Source organism: Protomyctophum parallelum (genome assembly GCF_964188405.1).
Source record: "Protomyctophum parallelum genome assembly, chromosome: 7".
NCBI lineage: Eukaryota > Metazoa > Chordata > Actinopteri > Myctophiformes > Myctophidae > Protomyctophum > Protomyctophum parallelum.
In genome coordinates this window covers 44,659,209-44,670,401 of record NC_139705.1, presented here as the reverse complement: position 1 = coordinate 44,670,401, position 11,193 = coordinate 44,659,209, and the positions used below count along the sequence as shown (strand labels likewise).

At 44.7% G+C, this 11,193-nt stretch overlaps 1 protein-coding gene across 1 annotated transcript; it reads right to left on the bottom strand.

Annotated features, from left to right (window-relative positions):
* Window positions 1–5,143: 5,143 nt before the first annotated feature.
* Window positions 5,144–7,564, bottom strand: LOC310861142 (transitional endoplasmic reticulum ATPase-like; the record flags this gene model as incomplete). Its single annotated transcript, XM_083768478.1, has 1 exon — window positions 5,144–7,564. The coding sequence occupies one exon, from the start codon at window positions 7,562–7,564 to the stop codon at window positions 5,144–5,146; it is 2,421 nt and encodes an 806-aa protein (XP_083624604.1).
* Window positions 7,565–11,193: the final 3,629 nt, after the last annotated feature.

The following is an 11,193-nucleotide window of genomic DNA, read 5'->3' as shown; positions in this document are numbered from 1 at the left end:
GAGTGATGCACTAAAAATGTACCTTCAATTACTATAACACAAAACACTCACGTACAGAAACCTTCAGTAAACAACAAAATAAAATCAGTGTTTCAAAATGTGCACACAATGACTCATTGGCACCTTGTGGCTAAACTAACCATCCACTGTTATACATTCTCACTCATCGCTGATCAATGAATGATCTGGCTCAGACTGCAATCATCTGGCTGGTCTGTGATTGGCAACATTCGGTCAAATACTGCTCTACAAAGTTAAAATGACACAATATACAGATCAGGAGCTGTCCAACAACATTTAGAATGTGGAATGTTGGCTTGGAAGATTATTCTATAATCGTACCAAGCAGATTGCAAAGGATTCTCTCTCTGTGTTTGTGTACCACAGCATAGGAAGAACCACCATGTGTTTTCACTGAACAGGAAAAGGACATTTCCTGATTAAGTATTGACAGGAAGTAGCATCACTGGTAGGCTGGACATAAACTCTTTTGTTCACTGATTGGCCAACTAAGATGGCAGTCACAGAGCCAGGTAATTTTAACCTTTAGCTGAAATATGCTAGACACCCTGGTTTGTATATTTGCAACGTTTTTTCCTTTCATGTATATAGCTTGTTTTACATTTTAAACAGACTTGCAGAGCAACATTTTAGATGTAATTGTATAACTTTATGTGTGTTATTTCAAAGCATTTTAGATTGTTTCTAAACACTTTTAAATTAACTGAAAATGAACTTATTTATTCATCCCATTAATTATTTTAAATACAGGCTGCTGATTTCAAGCCTGGGTTACAATTACATATTCATTCTCTGGTGCAAAAATCAAGGACCTACATACACACATCCCAGCTATTCTCCAGTATCATAAATCGGTCCATACTGTCATTACCCATGTAAGACTTAATGACAAAATCAGGGCTCGCCCAATCTGCACAAGTACACAAGGATTATGAGACTTTAGCCAATTTCATTGAAACTCTGAAGAAAAACTGCATTTTTTCAGGCCTAATGCCAACACTCAGTAGGCGCTCTGAAATATTCAGCCGTCTATTCAGCACCAATAACTGGATCCAAAATGTCTGTGTTGCCTGCTGTGGGTATTATAGCTAGGCGGGAAATTGACATGATAGTTCAGTTGGTGATAAAAGCATGACATTTGGCACAGATCACCTTTATACCATCTTAATTGGTAATCAACCTCGGGCCACGCAGAATTCCATGATTTTTTCAAGGTGGCCGCCAGTTTGCAATTGGAACTATACGTTTTGGACTATATCACTTTGCTAGGGCTGTACATCTTTGATTTCACCATTATTTTGATATAAGAGAATATGTTCTGGAGGTATTTCTACCAAGAAAGATCAAAATAACTTTAAGTTTCAATATGGTGCCATGTTTTCCAATATGGCTGCCAATAAACTGCATAAATGTACATCAGCTCATGGTCAATGCACAGTTGGTGATACAAACATGAAATTTGGCACAGATCACCTTTATGACACCTTAATTCATAATCAACCTTGGGCCACGTATAATTCCTAGATTTGTCAAGATCGCTGTCAGTTTTTAAAATGGCTGCAACTGGACCTACATGTACGTTTTATACTATAGCACTTTGCTGAGGCTGAATCTTTGATTTCCCCCTAATTTTGATTTAAGAGAATATGTCCTGGATGTATTTCTACCAAGTAAGAAAAACAAAAACATTAAGTTCCAATATGGTGGCATGTTTTCCAATATGGCTGCTGATAAATTACATAATTGTGCATCTGCTCATGGTTAATCCACAGTTTGTGATACAAGCATGGCATTTGGCACAGATCACCTTTATACCACCCTAATTCGTAATCAACCTTAGGCCACGCATAATTCCTACATTTTTCAAGATGGCCGCCAGTTTTTACCAGTTGTAATGGCTTCAACTGCGCCTATGTTTTGGACTATATCCTTTTGCTGGGGCTGTATTTTTTTATTCCCCCCTCATTTTGATATAAGAGAACATGTTCTGGAGGTATTTCTAACAAGTAAGATCACCTGTACACCTTCCGAAAGACTAAAGCCCTGTCTTCCTTGGCTCGGCTCTCCCGTGCTGGCACATCCTGTCAATTCAGGTGCGGCTGTTTAACTTTAATTTGGGGCAAGCTAAACAGCATTTATGAAACCTTATAGAAAATGTATTAGCATAGAACCCCATGCTGAGTATCACAGCTATAGTGTCAACTAGTGTGCCCTGGTTGCAGTTGTAGCAATTTTGAAAACTGGCAGCCATCTTGAAAATTTAGGAATTCTGCATGGGTTGATTATGAATTGGGGTGTCATAAAGGTGATCTGTGCCAAATGTCATGTTTGCATCACCAACTGTGCATTAACCATGAGCAGATGTACATTTATACAGTTTATTGGCAGCCATATTGGAAAACATGCCGCCATATTGGAACATAATGTAACTTACTTTTTATATTGTACTTGGTAGAAATACCTCCAGAACATATTATCTTACATCAAAATGAGTGGAAATAAAAAATATGTACAGCCACAGCGAAGTAGTATAGTAAGTATAGTCCAAAACGTATGTCCAGTTGCAGCCATTTTTGAAACTTGCGGGCCACCTTGAAAAATTTGAAATTGTGCGTGGCCCGAGGTTGATTATCGATTATGGTCATATGAAGGTCATCTGTGCCGAATGATAGCGCCCCTCACTTCACACAAGTGTGATTTTAATTTTATGTACAATAAATACTTTATTTATTTATTTTACTTAAAATGTATAATGAATGGAAGTGAAAGGCAGTCGGATCAAGTAGAAACCTTGCCCAAATATGGATTCCTGGATGACAGACGCCATAAACTTGTGTGTATGTGGACTTCTACCCAGCCTATAGCATACACAAACTAGGGCCGGGACTAATTGCGATTAATTCCGATTAATTAACTACAGAAAAATGTATGCATTAAAAAAATTTACGCATTTTAATCGCACTATTTTTTTCACCGCGGAACGTTGTCACTGGACAGTTTTCAGACGGACCTGCACCAAGTGTCCGTGTACTCTTCAGACAATAACACCACCAGAAACCGCAGACAGTTCACCAGACTGGGGGAAGCCGCTGAGATCACTTTGCTTGTCCCCGTGGATTGGAAATAGGATTTAAAAGGCTATCCGATGGTAGCGTGAATTACAGCACAGTTGTGTGCAATTATTCAATAAAGAATTATTACCCCTATTACTACAAAAACAATGTTTTATTGCTTAAACTTATGTATTCACTATTCATTGATTCACTAGTATACCAAAATCCATTTGAAAAAATTGCTTTCTCACTGTTCTCGGGTCAAATAATGATATGCGATTAAAATGCGATTAATCTAGATTAATTAATCACAAAGCCTCTGATTAATTAGATTAATTTTTTTAATCGAGTCCCAGCTCTAACACAAACACAAACTTTCTTCAGTCAAAACAAAACTGAAGTCATTATATTTGGCCCTCAATAATCCGTCATTGACCTCATAAGCGTGTTTTCGACTCCTACTTGAACTCTAACAAACAAGTGTCTAGTGTAATGAGTAGCAGTTTTTATCAGTTAATTGAAGCCATACAATGACCCGGAAACTGTGATCCATGCTTTTATCACTTCTGGGCTGACTCAGTCCACTTTCTTCCGTCTACAGATGGTCCAAAACTCAGCTGTGAGACTTTTGACTGGAACCAGGAAGCGAGAGCACATTACCCCGATTCTGGCCCAACTGCATTGGTTACCAGACAGTGAAACACTGCATTGATTTCAAAATGTTCTTTTTTGTTTATAAAGCCTGAAATGGCCTCACGCCACAATACATTGCTGATTTGGTCTCTGCACCTCCTGCTTCCAGGGTACTCAGGTCATCCTCCCAAATGCTCCTTGATGTCCCCTCAACGAGCCTACCCAAGGTGACCGGGCCTTTTCAGTTTTCGCCCCCAAACTCTAGGGGTGCAGTACTTTAGTTAGACTAGTCATTGGTCCGAAAAACGACAACCCACCTCAAACCTTAACCTAACCATAACCGCAAGCACGGGAGCAGGCGCTAGTCCGAGATGCGGACGCATGTCGAACTAATGCTCCGTCGGATTATAGTACACCTCCCAAACTCTGGAACAATCTTCCACTGCACTTCCACTGCACATTAAGTCCAGCACCACCATTGAAAGCTTTTCACCTTTTCTCCATTGCCTTCAGCTCGGTCAAATCAAACGTATGGCCTTGTCTGGTCAACTGTTCCTTTTTTATGTTGTATTTTTACTGTAGGCCTATATTTTATGAGGTTTTTATGATGTACTTTAGGTCAATGTCTGTTTTTTTAAATGTGCTATATAAATATGTGACTTGACTTAACTTTGTAGGCTACATTACATTTTGTCATCAATATCAATTATTACATAAAATTAGAACCCCAAGCCTGAGGCGTCGCTACTGGGAATCAAACCTTGAAATGGATGGGTGTTTTCCACTACGACAAAGAGATGCCGGGAAAAAAAAGAAACTCAAGTCTAAGCAGAGAGCCCAGTTAGGTTATTCTCACTATTGTCTCCCACGGAAATAGTCAGAACATTCACTATACGTCACTTTTATTTTCATAATTGTAACTAGTCCTTTATGTATTTAACACACCAACATGGCAGAGTTTGGGAATGAATACGAACAGCCTGTGTCAGACATCAAACCCTCACTGCCTCTCCAGGAAAATACCTGTGCATCTGTTATGTGTGTCAGATAACAAGGTGACAAATCTTATATTGTGTTATGTGGTGCTGGGACTCTGGTGCAACGCACAGGTCCTCGCTCTACTCCTGGTGAGAGCAGGAGTGGACCTCCAACTGATTGTGTGCCCCTGGTTTTTCCCTAGTGTGACTGATTGAGGGTAGCTACTGGGACGTAGGTCGGGACTTGATCACTCCCGGCTGGGTCGCCTGAGTGAGGGGTATGATGTTGAGAGACCTGAAACCCTGTTGACCTCAGGATACATCACTGAGGATACGTCCCAGGTGCATCCATGCGATGTTTTTTAGTTATGTAGAATGTTTATTGGCTACTGTAGCATGGCTACATGCAGGGGAGATTTTAATTTTTTTTGTATTGGCCATGAGAGGCAGTATACAAACTCATCCATAAAGGTCATCGTCGTTATCTTCATTGAAGACTGGGCCAGTACCAGTGCCTCCTGACACTTGGTTTGGAACGCTGCCTTCTGTAGCCCTGGAGGGAAACTTGAAAGAGCCGAAACCACGACTCTGCTGCAGTGTCTGTGCGAACATTCCATATTTGCGGACGTCGTTGTCACTTACGGAACGACGAGCAAAGCGCATGGCCTCTTCAAAGTGCTCCTTCCTGAGCTCAGGCACGGGGTCGCTCTCCTCTACTTCCATAGCTGATGGGTGGGTCTCCCTCTCCCTCTCTCTGCGAATCTCATTCTCAATGTTCTCTCTGATGGCCAGCTTACACGCCCTCTGGCAGATCTCTGTGAGGTCAGCTCCAGAGAAGCCGTTGGTCATCTTGGCCAGGTAGTCGATGTCCACATCCTTGCTGATGGGGCTCTTACGAAGGGTGGCCTTGAAGATGTTGATCCTGCTCTTCTCGTCGGGCAGGGGGATGTAGATGAGCTGGTCCAGACGGCCAGGTCTCAGGATGGCGGGGTCAATGATGTCAGGTCTGTTGGTGGCTCCAATGATGAAGACGTTCTTCTTGCTGTTCATGCCGTCCATCTCTGTGAGCATCTGGTTGATGACACGATCTGCTGCACCACCAGCATCTCCAGCACCGCCACCACGTGCCTTGGCTACTGAGTCCAGCTCGTCGAAGAACAGGACACAAGGGGCTGCCTGGCGAGCCTTGTCAAAGATCTCTCTCACGTTGGCCTCAGACTCACCAAACCACATAGTGAGCAGCTCAGGTCCTTTGATGGAGATAAAGTTAGCCTGGCATTCGTTAGCAATGGCCTTGGCCAGCAGGGTTTTACCACAACCGGGTGGTCCGTAGAACAACACACCCTTTGATGGAGTCATGCCAAACTTCAGGAACTTGTCTGGGTGTTCCACTGGATACTGTACCAGCTCCTGCAGCTCCCTCTTGACATCAGCCAGACCTCCAATGTCTTCCCAGCTGACGTTGGGAACTTCGACCACTGTCTCCCTCAGTGCTGATGGGTTGCTCTGGGTCAGTGCCCATTTGAAGTCATCCATGGTGACACAAAGGGAGTTCAGGAGTTCAGCATCAATGGTGTCATCCTCCAGGTCAATCAGGTCCATCTTCTTTCTGATGGCCTGTAGAGCTGCTTCAGAGCAGAGAGCAGCCAGATCTGCACCCACGTGCCCATGGGTCTCATTGGCCACGCGTTCAATGTCAACATCATCTGCCAGCTTCATGTTCTTGGTGTGAATCTGGAGGATCTCCAGTCTGCCTGTTGCATCAGGGATTCCAATGTCCACCTCCCTATCAAAACGCCCATATCTCCTAAGAGCTGTGTCAATGCTGTTGGGCCTGTTGGTGGCAGCCATGATGATGACATGAGTTCTCTGCTTCAGACCATCCATCAGGGTGAGAAGCTGAGACACGATACGCTTCTCCACTTCTCCCTGAGTCTTGTCTCTCTTGGGGGCGATGGAATCAAGCTCATCAATGAAGATGATGGCTGGGGCGTTCTTCTCTGCTTCCTCGAAGGCCTTTCTCAAGTTACTCTCACTTTCTCCAGCCATCTTACTCATGATTTCAGGACCATTGATAAGGAAGAAGAAGGCTCCAGTTTCATTTGCTACAGCTCTAGCCAGCAGGGTCTTTCCTGTTCCAGGGGGTCCATACAGTAGGATACCACGTGGTGGCTTGACTCCAATTGCCTTGAACAACGCAGGGTGTCTAAGAGGCAGCTCCACCATCTCTTTGATCAGCGCAAGCTGCTTCCTCACTCCTCCAATGTCATCATAGCCAACCTCATTCAGGGACTCCTCCTCATCCTCTCTCTTGATGGGTTCCCCTTCACAGTGGATGACCGTTTCCTGTGCAACAATGCAGTAGGGGGAGGGATCAGTCTCTATTACTTTGAACTCCACAGCACGCATGCCACCCCTGACCAGGAGGATGTCACCTTTATGAATGGGCCTGAAATTCTCTTTGAAGTATGGCTTTAGGTAGACCTCGAACAGGTCTCCGGTAATCCCAACTACGGTGTCATCTATTGGGAGAACATGGATTCTTGCTCCATATTTCACATTGGGAACTGGATTAATGCTGATGACATCTCCCAGACGGATCCTCAGATTGTTGCGGACAACCCTGCTCATGCGGACCTTTTCATCAGAACAGGTGTCGTCAGAGAGAACGATGCACACAGTCTGCCTCTTCTTCTTTCCCTTCAGCAGCACAGTGTCTCCGCGGAACAGCTGCAGCTCATCCATCTTGGCCTGCGAGAGAGAGACCACGCTGTGGTCATCAGTGACCGAGTCATCAACGACCAGTCTGTTTGGCCTGCTCTTCTTCCTCAGAATGGCAGTGGAAAGCTGATCTTCCTTTGATTCCCCTATTGAAGCCATGGCGTCTAGTCAACGTTTAATTAATTTAATTAATTTCTATTGGTATATTAGAGTATTCAAAAAATGTCACTTTCTAGGTGTTGCTCTCTGACTCTGACAAATTCCGCAAGCAGAATTTAAATCTTTCTACACCATCTTATATAGTGGCCTTCTGACCAGAATGATGACGTCACACACATGATGACGTCACACACAATACAAACTGTTGCTACTGTATGTGCCACAGGCGACCTAGCAACAATTGTTTGTGACCCTAGCACGAGGGTATTTGAACATTGTTATGCATTTCAATACTGCACGGCATGGAGTTACTTTCATAATTTAGTAACTAGTAAAGTAATTATAGTTACTTTTTCAGTAACTATAACTATAACTAATTACTTTTTTTAAGTAACTTGAACAACACTGGTTAATCGTTTTCATTCCGATTTATTTGACTTTTTGAGGGGCGCTTTGCTGAGCAATTTGTGTACCCCATTGCGATGATTTGATTGGCTGAGCACGGAATGTGATGTATGGCGCAGTCTGAAAACCTCTTCAGTCTCCATCTTAGCCCATAGCACTTGCCGTAGTACTTGAACTAGCCTCGACCTCCTACAGGCGTATGAAAAGGCTCAATTTATGTATCTTAGATAGCATTTTTATGTAGACTTAGAGAGCAGTTTATGTAGACTTATAGCATTTTATGTAAACATAGCACTGTATAGTATATATATGCATAGTTTCATTATATAGATTACGTTCTTAGCTTATGGATGAAAGTGGGCAGTCGGATCAAGTATCCCAAATATGGTGTGCTGAATCCAAATTTGCTGTATGCCAAGCTCAAAAATGTAAAGATGATATTTTCATATACTAGAGCGGTGCCCATGGGGCCTCTACAGCGGGGCCGGTTGGGCACTGGCCTACTTGGAACGATGCAAGTTGGAAATTAATGCCCCACCCAGTCTGTGTCCCATTTATGCCCATATATGGAGTTCTTCTGACATCTGCATAAATACTCCATATTTGGGCATGCCTGACAATTTGTCAGGCGAATAGTTCTCGAGTTACGTGGATTACACACAGACAGACAGAGACTTGGTGCATTTATAGATAGATGGGGAATACAATGACATATTCAGATTTAAGATCAACTGTGAAGGAACCACTTTTATATAATTTATTTTGAAAATTGGCCTCTTTAGTCCAGGCCCTTAGGGATATTTCACCCTAATCAGTCTAAATGCACCACATTTGGCCCAGGACATGCTCTAATGATTTAGCTATGTCACACGCGCCGTAGACCTTCGCGGTCGCCATAGTGGCCAAATCCAAAATGGGCAGTAAGGGGTCGTGCCGGGAACCAAATTGGACAAGATGGCCGACGTTCCCCCGTATGCGCTCCCACTCCCACGTATGACTGAAATACCGTGTGATTGAATGAGAGCGTTCAATAACCTGTGCACAACACATCCACAACATCTCCCTATATGTGACTGATTTGGATTTCATAGTGTCTCTGTCGGGTGCATGGAAACCTTTCTACGTCCAAAACTGTTACTTTTCAGGAAACGGTGTTCCAATGGATCCAATGTAGTTAGTTATTAGTCATAAGTTCTTTGTACTGTGGAGTGTCTGTGTTCAATGAGCAGGCGGAACAGGGGATTGAAGCAGTTTCAAACGGCTTTTTATTGGTTGAACAATAAATCATACCGCAGGCAGGAGAAACCCCACGTAGGCTTCGGATAAATTATATTCCATACAGTATTTGTTTCACAGGCGTCTTCCACAGCCTGGAGAAGGATGAGAACAGAAGATTATATTTCAACTCAGGTTTGTACAGTCTCTGATAGCTCGCTCCTCACTGGAGGGCTTTGGTTTCTAATAAACGATAAGAGGTGACGGCGATGCCTTGCTTTGTGACGTCATCAGTCTTTATCTTTAACTGTAGCGGGTCTTCTCCCATAGCGGGGGTTCAGCTCCGAGAGAGCACAAGCCGTTCAGTCGATCCGGCATATATAATGAGCGCCTGTTTGCTAGACAGGGCTCAATGCAATGTCTCAGAATTATAGGTTTCTTTCCGACCTTATTATTTGTAGTTTCCGCGTCTTCGTCGTTGTGGCAGGGCTGCCCCCCTCCCGCAGCGCGATACGTGGGAACTGGAACTCCTGTTCCTATATTTCATTCATACAGTCCGATAGTCTCTGTCCCTCGGACATTTCCTGGACCGTTCCTAAAAGCCTGTGACGAGAGGAGAGTGACAGTTAAGACATGCAGAGCTATACACATGAGTGTGTGTTCGGTGGAAGTGTGTGTGTCTTCTTACCCCCCGACGGTTTGCTGTGCGTGCCTCCGTGAGCGTGTGTGTGTGAACCAGCCGCTGTCAGACGTAGACTGAGTCTTCCTTTTATATGACGGGTGTGGCCGCTTGCTGATTTGGGTGCGGTCGGTCCATCAGCTCAATCTGGCGGAGGAGGAGATTCGGGACGTATACATTCCCTATTAGGCGCCCTAGGGCGTTCCTAACGGTCCGAGGCGTCTTCTGTCTGACAGCGTGTCTGGTTGCCCTGGCAACGCACTTACCATCGCGGGGTGTCGCTCGCGAGACCCCACACACTCCCCCCCTAAGATCCTTGCTGAGGCGAGGGGCTTTATTTTCCTTCTCTTCTTCATGCATTCGGGACATCGCATCCGCGTGGCACATGTCCTTACCGGGTCGGTGTTCTACCGTGAATGTGTAGTTCTGTAGTTCTAGGAACCACCGGGTAACCCGCTCGTTCCGATCTTTGTTTGTGGACATCCACTTGAGTGGTGCGTTGTCTGTCACTAAGGTGAACCTCCGCCCCCACAGATAGTAACGTAGGTGGTGGATTGCCCACTTCACTGCGAGGCACTCTTTCTCCACTGTAGAGTAGTTTCTCTCGTGCTTGAGCAACTTTCTACTTATGAACGTGACGGGGTGTTCGTCTCCCTCTAGCGTCTGGGCCAGGACAGCGCCCACTCCTGTGTTAGACGCGTCTGTGTGGAGAACGAAAGGGGTGTTAAAGTCAGGCGTGATCAGCACTGGGCTTCCACAGAGGGCGTCTTTCAACGCTTGAAATGCGCACTCTGTTCCCTCGGTCCATCTTACGTGGTGGGGTAGACTTTTTTTTGTGAGATCGTGCAACGGGCTTGCTATGGTGGCGAAATCTTTTACGATTTTTTGGTAATATGATACCAGGCAGAGAAAATACTTCACTTGCTTTTTCGTGGCGGGTCGGGGCCAGTTCTGTATTCTCTCTATTTTTCTCTCTTGTGGCTTGATGCAGCCACGTCCAATTGTGTAGCCTATAGTCTGTTTCGCTCCAGGCGATTCGGCTCTTCTTGGCGTTAACAGCGAGGCCCGCCTGGCGCAGGGCGTTAAGTACCGCATCTAGCCTTTCCAGGTGTTGCCGCCAGGTGGCGCTATGGATGATAACGTCGTCCAAATATGCCGCCGCATAGGCACTATGGGGTCTAAGGACTTTGTCCATTAACCGTTGAAATGTGGCAGGGGCTCCGTGTACACCGAAGGGCATGACTTTATATTGGAACAGACCGTCTGGGGTGGTAAATGCTGTTTTTGGTTTGGCTCGCTCTGTGAGGCCAACTTGCCAATATCCTTTAGT